The sequence below is a fragment of the Ceratotherium simum genome, chromosome 25 (genome assembly GCF_057802395.1).
Source record: "Ceratotherium simum simum isolate JZ-2026a chromosome 25, ASM5780239v1, whole genome shotgun sequence".
NCBI classification, from domain to species: domain Eukaryota; kingdom Metazoa; phylum Chordata; class Mammalia; order Perissodactyla; family Rhinocerotidae; genus Ceratotherium; species Ceratotherium simum.
Genome location: NC_141924.1, coordinates 27,836,433 through 27,860,084, shown reverse-complemented (window position 1 = coordinate 27,860,084; position 23,652 = coordinate 27,836,433). Strand labels below are relative to the sequence as shown.

General features: G+C 44.5%; 1 protein-coding gene across 5 annotated transcripts in view; it reads left to right on the top strand.

Annotated features, from left to right (window-relative positions):
• PLXNC1 (plexin C1) overlaps positions 1-23,652 on the top strand; it is a 146,130-nt gene that overhangs the window by 117,967 nt on the left and 4,511 nt on the right. For all 5 annotated transcript variants that reach the window (XM_087449102.1, XM_087449100.1, XM_087449099.1 and 2 more), the window contains 7 exons: positions 1,558-1,735; positions 4,280-4,383; positions 14,129-14,183; positions 17,641-17,672; positions 17,770-17,877; positions 19,066-19,229; positions 21,113-21,260. In XM_087449102.1, the coding sequence (XP_087305228.1) occupies positions 1,558-1,735; positions 4,280-4,383; positions 14,129-14,183; positions 17,641-17,672; positions 17,770-17,877; positions 19,066-19,229; positions 21,113-21,260 (789 nt within the window). The remainder of the gene's footprint in view (positions 1-1,557; positions 1,736-4,279; positions 4,384-14,128; positions 14,184-17,640; positions 17,673-17,769; positions 17,878-19,065; positions 19,230-21,112; positions 21,261-23,652) is intronic.

Sequence of the window (23,652 nt, the reverse complement as noted above, 5' to 3'; positions counted from 1 at the left end):
GAAGCGCTCATGAGCCACACTGTCTTCTCGGTGCTGTGTGGTTAGTTCAGCTCATCACACAGGAACCCCAGGAGGCAGGTACTGTTGTTATTCCCACTTTGCAGCTGAGAAAACTGAGACACAGAGAGGTTATTTAGCTGGTTAGTGGTGGGCTGGGACAAACCCAGGAGTCTGAGCCCAGAGTGATGTTCTGCCCTGTTCTGCTTGCCGGCAGCGTGCTCCTCACTCTGGTAGAGATGCTGAGCGTGGAGTCAGAGTCCTAGCTGCTCAACGCCGCTGAGTCTCTGTTTCCACATGAAGCCATATTAATACTAACAATAATAATTGTGATAAGTTATATGAAATAACTTACTGCTATTATTATTACTGTCATCATCATCATCATCATCATCATCATCATCATCACCACCATCACTGAGCCCTTCCCAGCAGCCTGGCCATGTGCGAAGCCTGTGACATGCATTATCTCATTTAATCTCCATGACAATGTTAGAAGGCAGGTACTGTTATTAGACCCATTTTAAAGTTGAGTTAACCCTAAGGATCCTCATTCTCCACATTATTTGTGTTTTCTTTTTTTTTATTTCCCTTAGTCATTTTACATTCTCTCATCACAGCCAGGCTCAAAAATGTTAAATAACTGTGCATTTCACACCACACCCAGGGCCCCCCCATGATTACCAGGGTGGCTTAGACTAGCCTGTACGTTATGCTGATTACAAAATACTCTCCACACTTCCCTGAATCGGTTCCCCCGAGGATCCACATAGGTAAACTTTGTTGTTTTTGATCTGTTTATTTTTAGACAAAGTAAACCTGAAATTGCTTTTAAATTCATTTTGAAATGTTCTCTAGTTCTGTGTTTTCATACATCCACGGAGGCCTTACTTCCCCATAATGTGATTCTGAGGTTTTGCTGCGCTGGGAGAATGTTAACTGACAAAACGTTAAGTCATGGTGCTGAAATGTAAAGTAATTAATGCAGGAATAATAGTATAGGGTGGGGATCCCGGGGTTTTAATGAGGGCTTTGGAAACTGACTGAAGATGTTGAAAGTGGAGGGAGAGATAAATGTTACCGTAATTAATGCTGCATATTAAAAAGTGACCTCTTTGGCGTGATCAATACAGGGACCTCGTAACCTTTGCTGTCACCTGGAACTTCACTTCTGGGACTCTGTGGTCCTATTAATAAAAAAGATAATCGCCAGTCTGCCCTCATCTACTGTTGAACCTTTCCATTTTTTTTTGGAGGATGAAATTAGAAATCGCCATTTTTAGAATATTTATGTGTGTATATATATATATATATTTTACCCTCAGATGTATTTATTCAATGCTTGCTCTATAGTGAGAGTTTTAACTTTCTGTTTTCCTTTCCATTATCCCTGAAAAGAATGGATTATGGAAGAAAGATGAAAGTAGTATAATGCGATACGCTGTTTGCTAATGTGCTGTCAGCGGTATTAGTAGGACCCACCAAGGTTTGTGTCTTTTATGAATGCCTTTCAGATTGCAATTATCTAATAGACTTGGAAACCCGTTTGTATTCTTGCAGGCATTAAACGTCGTCTTTGAAAACATCCCAGAAAATGAGAGCACAGATGTCTGTCGGAATATTTCAGTCAATGTTCTTGATTGTGATACCATAGGCCAAGCCAAAGAAAAGATTTTCCAAGCATTCCTAAGCAAAAATGGCTCTCCTTATGGACTTCAGCTGAATGAAATTGGTCTTGGTAAGGCGATGCGGGAGCTATTTTGTCCCAATCCCCGATGAGCATCCCTCCTACCTACTCTCCCTCCCTGCCTGCCCCAAGTATGTAAGCTTCTATTTGGTGAAGCTTATATCGCCTTCTAGACCTTATAGTGCATGTCTAGGGGCCAAGAGACCGCATTGCTCTCCCATGAGCATCATGATTCTTCCTGGGAAGCATAAGCCTTCAGAGATGCTGTTTTTTTAAATATTATGTTTGTAAATCAGATTCATGAGATTGCTAACCCTGAGCCCGAATGGATTCACCTTGCATCAAGAAGTACAAAAAGGTGTAAACCCCTTGCCTTCTGTATGTGTTGCATTTCACATTGGCATTTGATTTGTTTGTTGTGATACCGAGTGTGTCATTAGTGGGTGGCTCAGACTCTGGGTGTTAACTCCGACATGCTGGAAAGGTCATCTTCCTCTCCGCTAATCGCCTCCTGCATTAAGTACATCCTCCAATCTCCCCCCAACGTGAAGCGGCATCTGCTGTGAATTCATTTGCGGGCTCAATTGGTAGGCTGCAAGGGAGAGCATATGCGTGAGCCAGCTAACAGGGCTCCACTTCACTCCAATGTTCATCAGCATTTTAAAGTTGAGCTCCACGCAGTCCTCCCAGGAGACGGTTGTGGGATTTTATAGCAGATAACAGGACAGGAAAGAAGGGTAACATCGCAGCGGTGACAGACAGCGTAACAAGGTTCATCTCCCCTGTGTGTACAGTTGTAGCCTCGACTAGGCAGGCAATTAAAATCATGCCGCCTGGCCCTGCAAGTCAAACCTCCTGCTAAAAGGCCATTGAGAGGAGCCTGGGGGCAGGGTCTGGCTGATTTGAGTGAAATCATGCAAATGTGTAGCAACTACCTGGCTTCACAGAAAGCAGGGCACTAAGGCAGCTCTCCTGCACCTCCGTCTCCTTCCTCCTCCTGTTGGATGGACTGTTGCCCACTTGAAGACCATTTTAGCTCATCTGGTTAGAAGCAGGGTCAAAGGGGCAGCCCCAGCCAGGAACCAGTCACATGACTCAGGACCATCAACTTCCTTGCCCTGAGCCCACCTCTCGCAAAGGAGTGCTCTGACAACGGAGGAGATGGGTACACGGAGCCGAGGACCACAGGGAAAACAGCCCAAAGGCCTCCGTCCTGCCAAGTCAGTGGTAATGTCAGCACACCATTCCTGGGTTTGCGCCTATCAGGTGTTCCTGGCCTCCTGATGTAGGAAAGCAGGGAGCCGGACGAGCAGACCAGAAGCTTCACGTTGTAGTCTGATGGTCAATGGGGTCACAGCGTATCAGCCATGTCAGGCTTCTGTGTGTCTGCTAATCTTCCAAGCTACCTCCAAGGCTGGACTCAGAAAACTAAGGCAAAGCCTTAAAACCAGCCGTAAATTGTATTGAAATCCAATACCAGACGCAGCTATGCTCAGACCTCTTTATAGCAGAGGCTCACAGACTCAGATGCTCAGAGGGGCAGGAAGTATCATAAAGAAGAGGTGTCAGCCTGCCTAGGACAGTGGGAAATGGTGGGGCCCGACTTAATTGGGGAAAGACACGCCATCTAAGGGCTCAGTGCCACTTAGCTTCAGCTGATGGTTGCCATGCAGGCCTGTGTGGTCAGTGTTACCAGACGGTCCAGTTTTTTAAAAAAGAAATCAGAAGGTCAAATTTTTTTGTGCAAACTTCCAATCTTTAAATGTTGGTGCTGAATTGACATTAAAATAATAAGTAAGGGCTGGCCTGGTGGCGTAGTGGTTAAGTTTGCATGCTCCACTTCAGCAGCCTGGGGTTCGCGGGTTCAGATCACCAGCACGGACCTACGCACTGCTCATCAAGCCACGCTGTGGTGGCGTCCCATGTACAAAATAGAGGAAGATGGGCACAGATGTTAGCTCAGGGCCAATCTTCTTCAGCAAAAACAGGAAGATTGGCAACAAATGTTAGCACAGGGTCAATCTTCTGCGCCAAAAAATAAAAAAGTAATAATAATAAGTAAGACATTGTGCAGGTTCACAAAAAGAGAAAACACACATCAGTGGGCTACATTCTGACCCTAGGGCACAAGTTGGCATCCTCTGTAAAGGAGTTAACCCTGTGGTGCTGGGATATTAGCCCCCCACCTTGCAGGGAGCTCCCTGTGCACCCCCACACGGGGGCCTACAGAAGACAGTTCACAGTGCACCTGCTTGTGAACACACACACACACGCATGTGAGCACGCCATTTGCTTTTAGATTCTTCTGAAGAGCTCAGTCCCTCTGAGGATGCGTTATTTGGTCTTCATTTGGCTTCACTTCTAGGCTTAGCCTCAGAGTCAAAGCATCAGGGAAAAGTGGTCTTAAAAGTCAGGGCCCTAAACACAGAATAAAACTCAGGCTACCGGTCTGGCTGACGTATCTCCAAACATTCAAATAAATATTTAGCACTTAAGTTTTATCTATTTATAAATAATATTTGCAAAAGTGACAGGGTAGCATCTAAGATTTCTCATTGTAATTTTAAAAGAGAAAAAAATGCTTTTTTTTTTCAGAACTTCAAGTGGGCACACGACCAAAAGAACTTCTGGATATTGACAGTTCCTCTGTGATTCTTGAAGATGGAATCACCAAGCTAAATACCATTGGCCACTACGAGGTAAGAACAAGGCTTAGCCACCAACGTCTCCTTCCTCATCCCCAATCCTAACTGGATTAGATAATCTCCAGTACCATGCAAATTCTGTAAAAAATTACAGGACTCCCACCCGTTTTCTGGACTAGTTTGTAGACTGTGTGTTTCTGGGGCAGAAGTTTTCCTTAGTTGCTGGTTTGGAAGAGCCGGTGAATTACTGTCTCTCGTGGTCTGCTGGCTCCCCCGGAGCCCCCTCTCCGAGGGCTTCGGTTTTCACGTGGCCCCATCACTCTCGATCCTGCAGCTCAGGTCAGAAACTTCACCTTTACAAGATTCTCTGGTCTCTCGAAGCGTGTTCCTCAGCGACGCTGTAGAACAGTGACCATTGAAGCTTGACATGGAACAAAACCTCTGAGGGTCCTCGGCCTCTGTGCTCTCCGCAGCATTCACAGTAGACGGCATAACCTTCTGGGTAGGGTCCGTTATTCCTAAAGCAGTTCTGCATTTCCCGTTTGCAGTATTCAGCGATGCCTCCTTTGGCCCCTGACCCGCATGCTGGGTGAGCGTTGAGGTGGGTGAGGGAGGCACGTGACCTCTCAGAGATAGGAGTGCCCAGAAGCCTCCACAGATCCAGAGAGGAGGCAGGGAGGTTCCTGGACACACTGGGACACTGGGAGTCATTCAGCAGCATTATCCAGATCTTTGTTGAATATCCACTATGTGCTAAGAGCTGGGGATGCTTGCGCGATGTGAACTAAGACCAGGTCACAGCCCCAGGGAGAGGGTGGAGAAGGGGCAAGGACATGAATAATGAGGCAAAGTTATAATGCTGTGGCTCAGAGCTTCCGAGAAGGCTTCCTGGAGGAAGCTACGACTAAGCTGAGACCTGAAGAATGAGGAGAACTCAACCAGGAGTGGGGTGCCAGCCCACCCAACAGGGAAGGGAGAGCATGAGTATTCTTCCACAGAATGACTTTTAGACTGGCTAAAACTTCTCAAGGGGTAGGGGTGGCAGTGAGAGCCAATAATAGCCAAGGTTTACTCTGTGCCTTTATAATAATAAGGCCGTAATAGCCCAAACTCTGTGCCAGGGGCTGTCCTCCATATTTCTCTTTATTCTGGCTCGTTCTAGCCTATAGCTGTCCCGTGAGGTCCCGCTTTGTAGATGGGTACACTTACTTAGGTCAGCGAGGTTTACGGATGGCTAATCAGTGGCAGAGCCACTGGACCCAGGTAGTTGGATTGTGGGGTCCATGGCTTAAGCGGTATTCGCCGCAGCTTCTCAGAGAAGGTGGCCAGAGAAGTGGGGGAGGGAGGCAAGAAGGGGAGAGGCAGATCATGCAGGTCCAGTTGGCATCTCCAGGAGTTTGAATTTTATCCCAAGAATGGTGGGAAGCCATTGGAGGATCTTAAGCAGGGGAGACTTGTGTCTCAGGAAATGATTGTGGCTGTGCATGGAGCGTAGATATAAGAGGTGCAGAAATAGAGAGACCTGTTAGAAGCTGGCATTAGAAGAATTTCAGGTGAGGAATGATGGTGACCAGAAATGATGCAGTGGCTCTGGAAATGGAGACAAGTAGATGGATTCAGAGATGGGCAGAAAATGGACGCCACAAGCCGTGCAGATGGGAGGGATACTGGAGTGAGGGAGGGGTCAAAATGGCACTCGGGGGGGCCGGCCCTGTGGCGCAGCGGTTAGGTGCGCGTGCTCCGCTTCGGTGGCCCGGGGTTCACTAGTTTGGATCCTGGGCGCGCACCCACGCACCACTTGTCAAGCCATGCTGTGGCAGCGTCCCATATAAACTAGAGGAAGATGGGCACGGATGTTAGCCCAGGGCCAGTCTTCCTCAGCAAAAGAGGATTGGCATCAGATGTTAGCTCAGAGCTGGTCTTTCTTACACACAAAAAATAATATAATAAAATGGCACTTGGGGAGGCTGGGCAGATGTGGGTAGGTGCTCTTCCAGAGATGGGGAAGACAGAGGGAGCAGCTTCCAGGCCACTTGGAGAGTAGGCGCTTCCTATCTTTCTTGACTGTAAAGTCCCTGGGAGATGTGTCTGTACCAGGAGGGCCTTTGGACCCTGCCAGGCTCCCCCTCACCCAGAAAGAAGCTGAGACTGCTCCTTGAGCAGGGCTTTCTGGACAACAGCCAGGAACAAAGGACACCTCATCCTTGGGCTCTTTGCCTGAGTGGGTCTCGGAGCCAGTTTGGGATAGGTGCTTCGGGTGACACCCAGGTGAGTGCTGCCCCTGCAGCCTTCGCTGGAGGGCACCTAGCAGAACAAGCTGTGGATTAACAGATTGTTCCTACGCTCACCCTCCTGCAGCTCAGATTTTCCAACCTGGGAATCATCTTGCCAAGTGCTGTTGGTCTTAGCTTTTGGAGTTTGTAAAAATCTCTAGGGAACTTTCTGAAAGTACATATCCCTGTTGGTGGGCCACCCTTAGAGAAGCACTGCTCCAGAGGGAATGTAATGGATAGGAGGAGGGTAGTGTCGGGGGCGCCGCCCGGGCGGAAGTGCATAGAGAGGGGCTTACTATGGCATCAGTTGAAGTCAGGGTTGCAGCCCTGCGGCCCTCTCCTTCTTTACCTGTGGCTGGGTAGCCAACTTGTCTCTGCGAGTTTGGAAGGAACACAGCCACCGACACCCTCCTTTGGTGCTCTTGACTAATGTGCTTGCCTTGCTCAGCTGTGCGGGGAGAGCTGGGCCACCCTGGTCAGGCTTCTCAGCGTCCCCTGGCAACCGTGTGGCATGGGGTAGACGCCAAAGGAAGGGGTGTGGCCACTCACTGCCACTGATAGGGAAAGGCAGGACAAGCCACTTGAGCAGGGAAAACGAAGAACCGCCACAGCCATCTGCAAGGCGAGGGGAAGGCTGTCAGGAGAGAGAGAACATCAGTCTTCACTGGAGACGTTGGCCATGCTAGACACCTATCTGCTTAAGGATGATAATGAAATTAATCCGGCCTGTAGTCACTTCCCGTCCAAGTGATTTATTGGCCTCATACCCTAGCGTTGCCACATGGTGGTAATAAATGACCAGACTAGGACACAGGGGCTTAGAGGATTCTCCTTACGTTTAAAAAGCTAAGCCGTAAGGCAAATAAACGCAGGGAGCTTGAAGGGAACTCGGGAGGTCATCGGCCCTGTGCTCTCTATGCCTGGACCATCTCAAATGCCCTGATTTTCAAAGACTGCTCGGCAAATAGTATCCACCACCACCCTCTGCCACCTAAATCTGTGCTGGGTTTAGTAGCGCCCCTGCAGATTCAAAATTTGGAATAACTTGACAGGGCTGGGCTGAAGCTTACTTTTACCCATTTTGTTAAAAGAAAAATTTTCTCGAGCACTTGCATTTCCCTCCAAAGAGACAAGATGCTAATTATCACTCTTATTCATTTACTAAAGCACCCTAGTTTGAGTCACTGTAAGTGCTTGAAAGCAAAAAACTATATTTCATTTAAAAATAGGGTCTAACTCAGAGTTTTAAGTGATTCAGACTCACTTCCCTCCAATTAGCTCAAATTAGTTAGGTTTTAAAGTTAATCTTGAGTGAAGGCTAGTTCCTCCTACTATCTAAACACAGTCCCCGCTGCTGGAGTGTGAGCCTGCTTCTTCTTGCCTTGTTCTGTCCTTAGGGCAAACAGAGCGTAGCTGCTGTCTCCTGAATGATTCACTGTTGGTGTATTTGAACGGGTTTCTCTAGAGGGGATCTGAAGGCACAGCAGAAATATAGCATCTCCTGGACCAGATGCAGCCTCCAGAGCCCCAAATGGCCAGTAATGCCCTGTCACCTATAGGGTGGCATCCTTGCCACCCCTGGGCATTGCAAAGGTTGCTTTCCAAGATGACAATGGCAGCCAGTGCCCAGCACTGTTCACATGCATAAGCGCAATTCATGTTCACAACATCCCTCTGATGAAGGTGCTTTTATGACTCTCATTTTCCATCAGATGAACGCACAGGAGGGTGAATTTCTGCTCCAGTCTCATGCTGTCCTGTGCAGACGAGGGGTAAAGCCAGTGTCTTTACGAACACATTAAGCCAGAGGCATCCTTCTCCGCTGTAATTAAATCCTCCCCAAGCGCTCCCTTAACTGGCTGTCGCTGTGTGTGCGTTTACTACGAAGGGGACTGCGCCGGGTTCTGGAGCTATCGAGATCAGTTGTGTGTACAGGGGCCTGGGGTATGGTCCCTCCAGGTCTGGGCTTTCTTCCCCTCACCTGCCCCCTCCATGTGACCTTTGGCTGGACCGTGTTATCACACCCGCACCCCGCTGTGGAGAGGCATCGAGTGTGCAGGGCAGGTGTTGTGTCGGGCTGGAAGTGTTCTCTACAGATCACACCTCTCGTTCTGAGCTGCGAAGTTCTGAGAGACAGAAAAGACGTTTAACCACATGTCGTGGAAGAAGGGTCCTTGTAACGAGTGCATGCTAATGCCGAAGTGGTCACTGCTAATGCCAAAGTGGGCATTCAAATGGCATTTAAAGCACATAGGAATGTTGCAGAGATTCTGCTGGGTAAGGTCAGTGGTGCTTCCAATCAGGTATGTCGTCTGTGACACGAGATAAAGGGACTGGACTATCTCTAAAGGTCTCTTAGAGTGTGAATGACTTTGGATACTTATTTAACAAACTCCTGGAGTGCTCCTTGTACACTAGGCACTGTTCTAGGGGCTTTTACAAAGAGCAACTCTTTAGTGCCCCTTAACAACCTGATGAAGTAGATACTGTCACTGTTCCCATTCTGAGGCACAGGGAGGCTGAGAAACTTGGCCAAGGGCACATAGCTCTTCTCACTGGTGCCCCAAGGGTGGAAGCAGATGAGAAAGGAATTGCACTAGGGACTGTGGCTCCTCTCAGGGCCAGAGGGATACCCTTGCTCAGAACGGGGCTTGCGGCCCATGCTTCTTGCCCCTGGAGCAGCCTGGCTAGAGAGCTGGGGCCGACTTATGAGAAATCCTGGTAGTTACCTTCTCTGATGTCAAATTCAAAAGAGTAACTTCTCTTAAAATCTTATGATGAATCTCATGTCTGTGAGTTTATCAAAATGCTTCCTTATTTCTAATCCTATTTAACATCCTTTAAGGCCAGTATTCCTTGAAGACGATGACATTTACCTTCATCAGAAGGGAAGCCTCTATCAGGCATCCGAGAGCTGACAGCTCCAGCCCGACAGATGCGCCCTTAGGTGCCCAATTTCACACACACTCTTGGAGGCCAACTCCCTTCTGGATTCTCTCTGACAGTCCTCAGGGGGAGTTTGCTGCTGGCCCAGGGCTAATTTCACTAGTTTCAAGACTCCGTTAGAGCTTTGTGCTGGGTATCAGGAACCACATGTGTGATTTGATGTGCCTGTTGAGAATGTTCTGGCAGGCCCCTTCCAAATACTCCGATGATCCCCGAGCCTCCTTCACTGAAGGCCTGAGCAAGGTTATGCCTCTGGCCCTGAGAAAAAAGATTCCTTTTTCATCTGTCTCGAGCCTTGGAGTGTCAGTAAGAAGAGCTAAGGGGAAGATGGGGAAAGCAGTGATGACGAGGGGCTGCTGGGACAACGCTAGTTGAGTAGAATTCTGTTTTCACGTGAGGCTGTTTTAGGAATGGGAGATACCAGTAAGGGTTTCCACGTAGTGATTTGTATTGATTATTGTGTTTTCAGTTTTTTTCCTTTAAGGAAAAAGTGTCACAATATTTCAGACCATATTCATATTCAATTATGAATATAGTGAGTATTCATAATTCTCCATAAAATTCTTAGGCTAAAATTCCAGCTTTCCTTTTGGCTAAACCATATGAAATTGCCGATATTTGAACCAGTTTTACCTATAAAAATGGCAGTTTCATAAGGTTAAATATAAGTTCAACCTTATATTTCTAGAAAATCTATTTTTAAGGAATTATCTTCAACTTATGCCATAAAGATAGTATTTTTACCACAAAGAAGTTTCACCTTCACTTGCAAATGGTTTGGAGGATGAGTAAGTAGCTTCTGTTTATTTCAGGAGTGACTTTAAATTGTTGACGTGGGTCCATTTCTCCCTGTGTGCTCACAACTTCTAATTCTCACGATGGAAAAGTCTACAGTCATCTCTGCCTCATTCTAGCATGGGCCAGCCATCATTGAAGGGGTATGGCCTTGTTGTCACATTGAATTCTGGAGCATTGTGAGACTGGAAGGAATTTAATTTGAAATTGCTGTGTGTACCTGTTCTGCTCTGGGCTGGAGAAACATTCCTGCCGCAGATCCATCTAGTGACATTAATCTTTCTTTGATTTAATTTGGTTTTCATTCCTAAAGTAGGGGCCCAGAGGATGCTCCCTGCCTCACAGGAGTAGGGGAGGATTAATGAGTCACTCTCAGGAAAGCATTTGGAGCTCCTCAGATGGAACAAACAGCATCATATTTTTAACACTTTGGGTTCTGTGGCACTTTTCAGAGCGGCGTTTCTGTCCTTAACTCGGCAGCAGCTGACTTGTGCAAAATAGAAAATGGAAACATTTTCCCCCAACAAACATCTGTAAATAAGCTAGTTTTCTGTCTTTATGATGGTGTTAAAGTGTCGCATGGGGGGGAGTGTTCCAGCCCTAGAGCAGCTGTGGAAGTTTAAACACACTCACACACGTACATGCGCAAACACACACACAACTCATCCACTAATAAAATGCTTTTACACTTGCTCTCAGGAGATAATTTCAGAGTAAAATTTCCTTGGTGCAAGCCGCGTCTGCGCTATCTTAATGCCTGAGAGCACAGCGCCAGCCGTGAGCCGTTGCCAGCTCTTGAAGAGACATTTGAACTTTTGGCAGCGCTCCTTATCAGAAGGCCCATCCGCGGTGTTTGTGATCATAGAGTGAGGGTGCTTGCTTTTGGCACAACAAAGCATCTGACAGTGGCGGAGTATTGGCTCAACACTCAACGGGATCCATTTGGGATTCATTCTTTGACAATTACCCAGAATGAATCAGCTTCCTTTTATAAAAAGATATTTATTGGCTTAGAAACAGAGCATATCCAGCTCTTCCTAGGGAGGAATTTTGTAACTATGTTCAAATGTTCTCATAAACTCGGTGTCTGAGTATTGCTAAGGGGGTGCCTGCACAGAACGTTTACTTTAATTGCATCAAATCTGGAGGAGAATAGAAAAATCAGCCAGAAAACAAGGAATGGCTCAAGGGGAGAGGGGAGGATGTTGGGTAATAACAGCAGAGTCAAAGAGCTCAATGAGAGTTTATAATCTGTGCTCGAGACACTTTGCAGAACCAGGTGGCCCTAGCCAGTCCTTGCCCGGCGTCCCCTTCCCTACAAGATGTCGTGAACACCAGTAGTTGGAGGCCTCTAGCCTAAACTTCGTGGCTGGCTGAACACAGCTGGCTGGACAGCTATGCCCGGGGCCTCTCGCTCTGTGTTCCTTCCTCTGTGGGTGCAACTTGAAGGAGATTAGGCTGTAATCCTTTGGTGCTTGCTAAGCAGGTTTGTACATTCTGATAACCAACGTGCAGCAGGCCAGAAGATAAATTCTTGGTTTCTACTTTTTTCCAAACTGGGGAAGGCCAGGTCCAAATTAGTATTAGAATTCAGAACAGCCCTAGAGCTTCAGCGTGGAGGGAGAAAGCACTTAGCTGATAATGGTCGGAAATGACAGGGTTTATCCTCTCTCCACAATCCCAGAATGAAGGTAAGGATTTGTGTATCCCCCACCTGCTGCTGCTATTAGACCCCTTTGTCTGGCCTTTTTGTGGACCAGCCCCTCAGAACAATTTACTCCTCCCAAGGAGTGAGGCCTGCCCTGTGCGTCTTAGCATCTAGTCCCCTCACCCTGAAGGGCACTTCTTCCCCTAGGTGGGTGAGGGGGAGGGATGCACTGGAGGCCATTTGGCCCTGGAGTCCATGGTCCCAAAAAGCCGTAGGTGAGAACTCTTGACTTTGTCTCCAAAAGAGGCTATACATAGGCATTGCAATAGTGTATCTGTGTGGTAAAAGCATTTATTGGTCACACATGTACATTTAAAATCTGTGGCAATTTTTTAACAGTTCTATTGAGATATAATCTATATACCATAAAGGTCACCTTTTTAAAGGCTACAATCAATGGTGCAGTCATCACCATAATCTAATTTTAGAACATTTTCATCACCCCCAAAAAGAAACGGTGAACTCATTAGCAGTCACTCGTCATTCCTCCGAACCCTACTTTAAGCAGCTAGTAATCTGCTTTCTGTCTGTGTAGATTTGCCTGTTCTGGACATTTTATATAAATGGGATTGTACCATATGTGGTCTTTTGTGACTGGCTTCTTTCACTTAGCATGTTTTTGAGGTTCATTGACGTTGTAGCCCATGTCAATACCTCTTTCCTTTACTGTACGGAAATTTTTTAAATGATATATTCATACAACGCAATAATACCGTAATTTAAAAAGGACGAGCTGCCGGTAGCTGCAACAACATGGATAAACATCGCAGATCTTATGTTGACCCTAAGAAGCTAGACACAAGAGTATATAATGTATGATTCCATTTATATGAAGTTCAAGAACAGATAAAACTAATCAATGGTGATGGAAGTCAGAATAGGGATTACTTCTGGGTGAGGATGGGGTGGTTACTGACTGGGAAGGGATAATGGGGGTACTTCTCGGGACCTTGATATATAATGTTATATCTTGATGTGGGTAGTGGTTACAGTGGTATATATTTAAGTGAACATTCATTGAGCTGTATGCTTAATATTAGTGAACATTAAGTACTTTCCTGTAAGTTATACTTAAATTTTACAGTTTTTATTAAAAAGTATATGTAGTTTTTATGATTTTATAAGCTTCTTTTTAAAAATATGATATACCTTCAGAAAAGAGAACAAATCGTTAAGTGTACTGCTGGATGAATTATCACAAAGTGAGCACATCCTGTAACTACCACTCAGGTCAAGAAATAAAACATTATGGGGACCTCAGAAGCCCTCCCTCCTAATCATTACCCCCCTTTCTGCTCCGAACATCTAACATCATAGTTTTGACTGTTTTTTTTAGCTTTATGTGAATGGAATCACACGATGTGCATCCCTTTGTGTTGGGCTTCCTTTGCTCAACATTATCATTGTGAGGTTCATGTGGTATGTGGTAGTAATTTGCTCATTTTCATTGTTTTATAATATGTTGTATGGATATATCCCAAATTATTTCTTCGTTCTAATGTGGATGGATATTTGGGTTGTTTCCAGCATGGGGCAATTACAAATACTTTACTATCAGGATATCTCCTTATTTTCATTGGGTGTATACCTAGATGGGAAATTGCTCAGTCATAGGGTAGACACCAGCTTTATATACCACAGTTTTTGAAAACCTGTTTCAGCATTTAATATAGTAGGAACCTCAGAAAATTAAAGTGGCCCAAGCCTCTCTTGCCCTCTGAGAGGCTGGTGTGTATCCCAGCACAGCTTGGTCTTCCCCTCTTCCCTGGCTGGCCCGCCTCCCAGTGGTCCCACAGCATCCTGCCCTTCCCCTCCCAGCACTTGCCTCACGGCATCTCCTTGCCTTATGTGTCTCCTTCACAGGACCGTGAGCTCCTTGAGGGCAGAGGCAGTGTCTTGCTCATCATTAAAGCCCCAGCCTCCATCCAGCACAGTGCCCGGAACACAGAAATTCTTGATAAATATTTGATTTAATAAGTGAGAGAATGTAAGATCCATCCAGCCATCTAATTCCTGGATAAAGTTGAGAAATACATTAAATTTTGAAAACTCATATATTTTTTATCTTTGCTTTCAGATATCAAATGGATCCACTATAAATGTCTTTAAGAGGATAGCCAATTTTACTTCAGGTAACCAATATAATGTTGTTAACCTGTTGTTCTCACCCAGCTTTATAAAGTACCACTTTTTGCCTCTCAGATATATTGTCACAAAGGTGAGATTGAGTTGTTGCTATGTAATTCTCAGAACGTGGAGAAAAGCCATTTCGATCTGTTTCTGGTCCTGAGAATGTGAGCCCTGTGAGGAGGAGGAGGACGGGAAGCAGTAAACCGTGTCTGGCCCCGACTGCCGGGCTACTGAGGAAGCTGCTGCCTCTGAAGGGCCCTAAGCTCAGAGCAGAATCTCAGCCTTCCTAACTCTTCTCCAACTTCTCAGCAGGATGGGGGCTAACAGAGGAGAGGCCCCTAGCAGACTGAGAGGGAAGCTTGCAGATAATCACACAGCCCTGTGAGCCTGAACAAACAAGATAATCCACTTAGAAAGCCCAATCTCCTAGTGGTAGCATGTGCAAAAGTCCAGAGAGTGGAGCAAGACAAACTAAAGAGGGAGCTTTTATGGGAAAGTCAGTAGGCCAGTCTCTAAATACTCTTCTATCTCCCTGATAGCCTCGGGGCAGGAAAACACGGTGCCGGTGCCTTGAGAAAATCCCTAGATCCCGTTCCAGCTTTATCTCCAGAGACATTATACCCTAGCCAAGACAATCAGTTCTAAGTCCTCGAAAGGTTCTGGGCCTTACCAACAGGGCCTTCTCACACGCACAGCTGGAGGTGGGGCTTCCAGATTCCTGAATTCAGTACTAGGAGCAGCCTCATGGGTGCCAACACCTGGTCAGTGCAAACAGGGAATGCAGGGCTCCCGATTAAATAGGATAATTTGGTGTAGGACACCCCTTTGGGGACACCCCCACCATCCATTGTTACATAGTAACAGAAGACATCTCGCAGAGGGTGGCTGTCATTCTGGAATAAGGGGGTTGGTGTCCTCGTGGAAGGGGAAAAGTGGAAGAGCTGTGTGTTTTAGGCCTCAAAGGTTGGGCCTTTTGCAGAGCTTGTTATTTGGGGATCTTACATTTGGATCTCTTCATGGGACCTCCAGGCAGTCAACGCCTCTGCTTCCTCCCTGTCCCGTCCAGCCGAGAGCCATCATTTTCATCACTCTCCTGCTAACCCTCCAAACCCCCTGCCCCTCTGTCCTATCATCACCCCCTCTGTCAAAATCCCAACCCTGGATGAACCCAACTACTAGCCTTTCCCGAAACTACAACCAGGCAGCCACAGGAAAAAGGCACACAACAGCACAGTTGGAGTCATTATAAATTGATGGTCCCCAACTTGACCAGGGCTCTCAATGCAACCTCCTCCCACTGTGCTTCTCTAGGCAACTCACTCTGTGTTGTCCACAATGCTACCTTCTCTCCTTAAAGCTCTGACCCACACAGCTCTATCAGCAGATGACTTCACCCTGTATTTCACAGAGAAAACAGAAATCAGAACTCCCTCAACATCCAGCATCCTACCTGCGTCTGCCCATTTCCTCCTCCTTGCTTCCCTTGACATTCCAGGGCTGTCCTTCCTCCCATCCAAGGCCAGTCTCTCACTGTGCTTTGGATCCCACCATCCTTTCCGACCTTCTGAGCATCCTTACGCCACCAGTAATCTTTTTTCTCACTTGTACTTTTTATACCTCCCCATCTTCTATATTTTTTCCATTAGCATTTCAAGATGTTCTAGTCTTACTTATCTTCAAAACAAAACACCTAGTGCCTTAATCCCTCTTTTACTCTTTTTTTTTTTTTGAAGAAAGAGTTAAAACTGTCTTTATTAGCAGATATCATAATTATTTACATAGAAAATTTTAACAAATGTAAAAAACAAGCTCATAGTACTCAGAAATGCTTTTAACAAGGTCAGAGAATACAAACTCAATATATAAAAATCAACTGTTTTTTTAATGCTAGAGGCAGTAAATTAGAAAGGGAAATTTTAAAATCCATTTACAGTAGCATAAAATATAGAAAATATTTAGGATTAATTTAACAAAAGACGTTAAACTGTTATGGAAACCAAAGTGGGTTCACCTTCTAGTGAGTTAAATCAGACTCTCCACCGGAAGTAGCTATTACACAAAGTGAGGTATATTTGCAGCAAATAGGGGACCATGAGGAACCATTTCCAAAGTTAATGCTCTCCCTGAATAAACGGAAGCAGGAACTTTTATTTTGGATGGGGAATGAATATTCAAAAGGGAGAGGTGGGTATTAGCTTGCACAGGCTCAGCTGGAAAACAAGCTTCCACATACACTGCAGGTTACGGTGATAAGGCCTAAGCTCCTCCTGGAGAGATCTTAGCATTAAAAATAAGGCAAAGGTCATGGGTTCAGCCCTTGTGGTAAGGCTTGGTCCAGTTCAGGGTGGTCGGTGATTGCATCTCCTTAACGTAACAAAAGGAAAAAATAATTTGGAAAAACAGTTAAATTCTTCCAAACCCACCCTTGAGTTCCTTGGGGCACCTAGTCAGTGACAAAACCACTGCACATTGAAAACTATAAAACATTCACGAGAAAAATTAAAGAAGATCTGAAAAAATGGAGAGATGAACCATAGTCATTGATTGAAAAACTATTAAAATGACAATTCTCTGGGGCCAGACCTGTGGCGTAGTGGTTGAGTTCAGCGCACTCCCCTTGGGTGGCCTGGGTTTGTGGGCTCGGATCCCAGGTGTGGACCCACACCACTCGTCAGCCATGCTGTGGTGGTGACCCACATACAAAACAGTCTCTTTACTCTTTACAGCCACATTTCTTCCAAGACTGTCCTCACTTGGTGCCACTCTCCCACTGCTCTGTGAGCTCCACCTCATTGCCCTTCTTTCAGATCTGGGAGTCATGTTCCTTCACACTGTAGGACCTTTGCACCCATTCCTCTTCCTCTATTTGCCTGGCTAACTCGATCCACTCCTTTAGGTTCAGTTCCAACATCCCTTCCTCAGAGAAACCTCCCAGACTAGGTCGGTCCTTCATTAGACAGTTTCTTAGCATATAATCCTTCTTCACAGTCCTTACCACAATCGTAATTAATTAATTCATTGTGTAATTAGTAGTATGAAGTCTCTCATTGGCTAGGATGTAAATTCCATTAGGGTGGGAACTAGGTCTATCTTACTGACTGCTGTATGCCTCGTAGCCCCTGGCACAGAGTAGGTGCTCCAGGTACATTGGTTCAATGAATGTGGCTTGAATCCCTCCTACCCCATCCTCAGCAAGTGATCACTCAGCCTCTGTTTTAACACTTCCAGGAACAGGGAACCTCCTTCCCACTCCAGCCCCCTGCCCATCCATCTTCACACTGTTCTTAAGATCTTAAGACGCAGCAGGAGGAAAAAAAATGTAGCTATGAAGAGCTCAAGTAGAGGAGCTCAAGTAACCTCTTCTGTTTATAGCACAAATGGGGCATTTTATGAGAAGGCCAATTAGCCCGTGGTTGTTTTTTTAATGGACTGTTTTCTCGCCCTTTCTCTGGCGTTCAGATGTGGAATACTCGGAGGACCACTGCCATTTGGTGAGTTCAGCCTTTCTTGTGCTCGCTGCTGAATTGGATGCCTTCTGTAGCATGAACGGTCTCCTTGGGTAACGCTTCCACTTTGTCTTCCCTTTAGATTTTACCAGATTCGGAAGCATTCCAAGATGTGCAAGGAAAGAGACATCGCGGGAAGCACAAGTTCAAAGTAAAAGAAATGTATTTGACAAAACTGCTGTCGACCAAGGTACACTTACTGTTCTGGGAGCGTTTTTATGGCTACCTAGGGGGTGTATGATGTGTTTGACTTAATTTCCATTGAAGTGTGAAAATGTTTCCAATCCCTTGTGTCTTCTAGCAAAGCAAAATGAAAGTTTAAATTGTAAACACTTCCTACCCCGTCTTCTTCTTCTTTCCTTTTTTTTATAAACTGCAAAGATAACAGCAATTTACAAATTTCTACTGTAGCATCTTCAATCAGGGATTTAATATTGTTCCCAGTCCCTTTACTCACCATTTCACTATTGTTATTTTTTAGGTTGACAGCATAATTATTCCTTTTTGTTTACCTGTTGTTATAGATGAGCAATAAAACTCCCTCTTTGAATTGCAAATAAAAGGGAGAGAGGGTCAGTGACTATAAACCTGGTAACGCTGACTTTTTTTTTCATTTTAAAATTAAGACTTCTGTTCACATATAAAAGTGTCAGATGTGAAAGCCAGTGGAATAGCAAATCAGGAGCAAATTTTACTTTATGTGGAGTGGGATTAACAGAAGTCTGTGGTCATCCTTTTTTTTCTCTGAAATGACTAGCAATGTAAATGCTATTAGCTACACCTGGCCCTAGTCTCCTGATGGGCACGCTTTAGATTATAGCAGAGGGTCTGCTTAGAGCTTAGTAGATTTGTTTAGTGGGTAGAAGACAGCCAGAGCCTCTTGATTTTCTCATCTGTCCCCCAGAGCTCTGCCTATTTGGTTTTTGTACAACACTCAAATGGTTTGGAAAGTACACAGCAAAACCCCATGATGGAAATATATCCAACAGGAAAAATTCTGGGAACTGAGGAACATCACTTTAGTTTTTCTAGGCTGAACATAACTAGTAAAAGCTAAATGTCCGTGGCTTTTTGGTTTATGTAGACAGCCCTGCAACTGACATTTCAACTGCTAGAGGTTTCTAGGATATCCTCCCTGTTGACTAAACAATGTTGTTATCAGCAAGAAGCTTATGAACCAAATCTCAGCCTGGGCATGGATTTTCAGGACCTTTGTCCCATCCTGTGAGTGTCGGCCTCATTGATAATTTTACATATTCTCTCTCCAGCTTGTTTTTCATATCATTTTCTCTGAACTTTGATTTCATTTTTCATGATGTTTTCAAAACCGCTACCCTATTTTTTTAATCTCCCAAGTCTGATATTCTCTATCTTTCAGGTGGCAATTCACTCTGTGCTTGAAAAACTTTTTAGAAGCATTTGGAGTTTACCCAACAGCAGAGCCCCAGTTGCTATAAAATACTTTTTTGACTTTTTGGATGCCCAGGCTGAGAACAAGAAAATCACAGATCCTGATGTGGTACATATTTGGAAAACAAACAGGTGGGAACAACAGTAGGTGATTACTGACTGTTTTCAAGAATCTGGGACAGAATCTTACCTAAAAGGAGGGCATGGATAGTTACAGAATGATTCATTTATCCCTCTAGCAGAATCTTTTGGTTTGGTTAAGCTATCATGTGAAAGCAGTTTCTTGCTCTGTTACTATTTTTAAACAATAAACAAAAACATTCCTATGCCAAGAATCCTATTCTTTAGGATAAAATAAACAAACTCTCTTATCCTTAATGCATGAAAAAGACTTTGTGTGGAATGTTAAAACAAGCTTAGCTTGACCAGCAAAAGATGACACATTTATATTTTAGATTTTTTCATGTAATTTTATGAAAGACTCTTGTCCCTCAGAGAATTAACCACTTTGCAATTTGTAAGCTGTCTATACTGTGATTCTGTATGGAAATTTCTGCTTTTATTTGATCAAATGCAGCACTCAGATACCATGAAGATTAGCCAAAGGATTGTGTTTTGTTTTGTTTCTTAACATTTTACCTTAAGCTGAGGCAAGGCATCCAGATTTATTCTACATTTCTCCTCAGTAAAGAGACATAGCTCATTACCTCTATTTGAAATACTTTGTGCATGAGCTGAATAAGATGCAGAGTTAAAAAGTAATAGAACTTGTCAGTGCAAGCTCAAGCCCTCCCAAGCATTGAGGTTGGTAGCCAGCCTGTTTTAAATAAGTACTAAAAGCTGAAGTTCCAGAGCTCTAGGTCTGATCTCCTCCCATTTTATCCAGGTCTATCCCAAATCTCTACTCTGGCTCACCATCCTGTGTTCTAGCCTCTTATTCCCAGGCTCTGCTACCCCCACACCAAGCTTGGGTGCTGCAGGCTACCATTTCACTGTGAAGATTGTGGCTTCTGAGCAAGGGCAGTTAAGAAGGAGATCATTGAAGGACTTGAAATGATTCCCAAGTTCATATTCAAATATTTTTTGAGTACCTGCTATGTGCCAAGCACTGTTAGGTGCTGGAGACTTAGTAATGAACTGAACACAGAGTTTGCATTCTAATAGGTGGAGACAAACAATAAATAAAATAGATAAATTGTAGTATTTTAGAAGGTGATTAGTGCAGTGGACAAAGTGGGAAAGGAGGATAGACAGTCGCAGGACAGTGTGGTCAGAGAGGCCTTGTGGAGATGACATTTGAGCCAGGTCTTGAAAGGGGAGAGAGCATAAATCATGAGACTGTCTGGGGCAAGACAGATGCAGGAAGACGGACAACAAAAGCAAAAGATCCCGAGGCACAAGCTTGCCTGGTGTGCATGAAGAACAGCGGGGAGGCCAATGGGGTTGGAATGAATAAGGTAAACAGTAGGAGATGAGGGCCCAGGCCCATATCATACGGGGGTTTCATCCAGAGGGGGATGGAGAGCCACACAGGGTTTTGAGCAGTGGAGAGACAGGATCTGATTCTGTGTTAAGAGGATTGCTGGTAGTTGTCAGAGAACTAACTGTTGGGAGCCGGGGGGTCATAATGCAGGTGAGAAATGATGGTGGCTTAGGCCAGGGTGTAGCACTTAGAGGGAGCAAGAAGAGGTCAGGTTCTGGAGATCTGATGAGATGTTCTCATTGGTAACCCTAGTCTAATATAATCTGGAACCATCTGAGAAAATTCTCGTCTTGTCAGTGGCTACTTTCAGACTTATCCTGCTCTAGTCCTCCTTTTCAGTAGCTCTGTCACCTTAACCCTTTCTTGTTCTCTCTGAGTGATGCTGCCATCTGTTGCTTGGTATGTTTGGCAAAGCAGACTTGCATACTTCAATAACAAGGACAAAAACACCTGTTTACAAACTGTGATAAACACAGCATCCGCCTCCTGTGAATGGCTGTATTTGAAAAGAGATTTCTCTCTCTCGGAACAGCCTTCCTCTTCGCTTCTGGGTAAACATCCTGAAGAATCCTCAGTTTGTCTTTGACATTAAGAAGACACCACACATAGACGGTTGTTTATCAGTGATTGCCCAGGCATTCATGGATGCATTTTCTCTCACGGAGCAGCAACTTGGGAAGGTAAGGCCCAGCTTTAGTATTTGTGGTATGTACCCCTGAGTCTGAAGCTCTCTTTCTTTCTTGTAAACATTCAAATAATACACAATTGGTCTAAACCGCACCAGCTAAAAAAAACAATGATGGTCACTAAAAATTGGCTTTTCTTTAAAATCTGTCTCATTTGTTTCTATTTTTAATCTAGTTTTTTTTTAAAAAATGAAAACCAAAATAGTAGATTATTATCCCCAACTCTGCCTGTGGAAACTCTTACCACAAAGTATAAACTTTGTTTTCTAGAAAAATATTCTACGGACACTAATAAATTATAAACCCAAAGTATGAAACTACTGAAATTTGCCTAAATTAATTCCATCTGAATACACCTAAAAGAGTCTATTTGAGTATAGCAAATTGCTTTTAGGAAGAAAATCTTGCCTGAGATTTCTAACACCACCAGTTTGTCAGTTTGTAATGAAAACATCAATATTGTTTTTCCTATGGTTTTCTTTGCTGAGCAAAAGCCCTAAGAAAGCAAAGAAAGATGAAAATACAGAGCAAACTCGGAAAGAGATGTTTTGGTCTTATTCAAGCACTTCAAAATATATTAAACTGAGCAATATCTGTACCTAATGGGTTTCAGAAAATCTTTTAACGCTGAGCAGTGGCTCTTTGGTAGAAGGATTTTAAGAGTGCCTGGAATGAAGTGTGATTGATGTTTCAGAGGTGCCTCAGACTCCTAGTCTAAATCTAAACTCACTGTCACCACTATTTCTGGAAAACAAACCTGTTTTTACTCTTGTCTGCCTAGCATTTGCCTAGTCTCTCAAGGTAGAATCCTTGGCATTATCCTTGACTCCTTCTTCCTCCTTCCCCCAGCCTCTATCCCCACTTGGTTGCTACTTGCTTCTTTCTCTAAGTGTCCCGGTCCCTTTCTTCTCCTTCCTCTGTGCTATCCCTTCAGCCCTTCTCCACTGGGATAACTGCCTCCTCACTGGTGTCCTCGCCCTTGCTGTCCATCTCATCCCCCCAACCTTTCCTTTTCACTGTCTCAGGTTATCTTTCCGAAACATATATCTGATCTTGCCAGTCTCCTGCTTAAAAATTGTAAACACTTCCCATTACCTACCAGATAAAATCTTTACAGTGCCACCTGGCCCTTCCTGATTGGGCTTCAAGTCTCTTTTCTGGCCTCATCATTTTCTTGCACACTCCATACACCTTCAGTGCTACAGCTTTTACTTGTCCCAAACTTGCCGTGAACTTGTTTTCACATCCCTGTGCTCACCCCATTCCTGTCTTATAACCCTCTGTCTAGTAAAACCCTACTTATTCATTCATTCAACACACGTGATTTCCTAACGTGTACCAGAAACTGCAGGAGACTCAGATCAGTCAAAATATACCTACTCTGTGAACTTTCCCCTGATGTATTGCCCACACACTTTCTTCATTTGACCAATCAAGTTCTTCTTAGCACGCAACACACTGAAAGACATTTAAGTGCTTATTTATTCATAGTAAAAAATGGCCGTTTAGGGGCCCGCCCGGTGGCGTAGTGGTTAATTCACGCGCTCTGCTTGGGCGGCCCGGAGTTTGTGGTTTCCGATCCTGGGCGCTGACCTATGCACTGCTTATCAAGCCATGCTGTGGCAGCGTCCCATATGAAGTAGAGGAAGATGGGCACAGATGTTAGCCTAGGGCCAATCTTCCTTAGCAAAAAGAGGATTGGCAACAGATGTTAGCTCAGAGCTAATCTTCCTCACACAAAAAAAGGCCGTTTAGTGATTACTTACTATGTTCTTGGTATAGTTCAGTTACTTCTCACGAGAACCACATTAAGGTAGTTATTATTACCCTCATTTTATAGATGAGGAAATTGATGTTCTGAGAAGTCATAAGTCTTGCTTAAGATTACACAATGTTATTATGATCCCCTTTTCTTTACTCTACAGCCTGCTTCTAGTTAATGGCATCATATTAAGCACTGTGTAAGTTTGTCTTCCCAACTAGACTGTGAGCTTCTTAAGGGCAAGTACCAGTCTTCTTCGCCTTTTTACACTCAATGCCTGCTCACAGTGCAGTGCCTGGCCAAATAAATCTTTCTTGAATGAATGATCACATGATCTGTGAGTTCTACTTAAACTTGACAAGTGAAAAAAGTCTCAGTAATATCTTGGTCTAGGCATCCTTCAGAATGATTCATCAAGCCATTGATTCAGCCATTGGTATCACCATTCAAGCCATTGATACATTTAAAAATGTACTGGGACATTAGTCCTATCATTAACTCACCTATCTTCCCTGGGTAGAATTTTTTTAAATTTTATGAAAAATAATGACTTTTTAAGTGAAGATTGTATTTTTAATATTATCACCGTTATGATTACATAAAAACTTTCAAACTGCCAGGGAA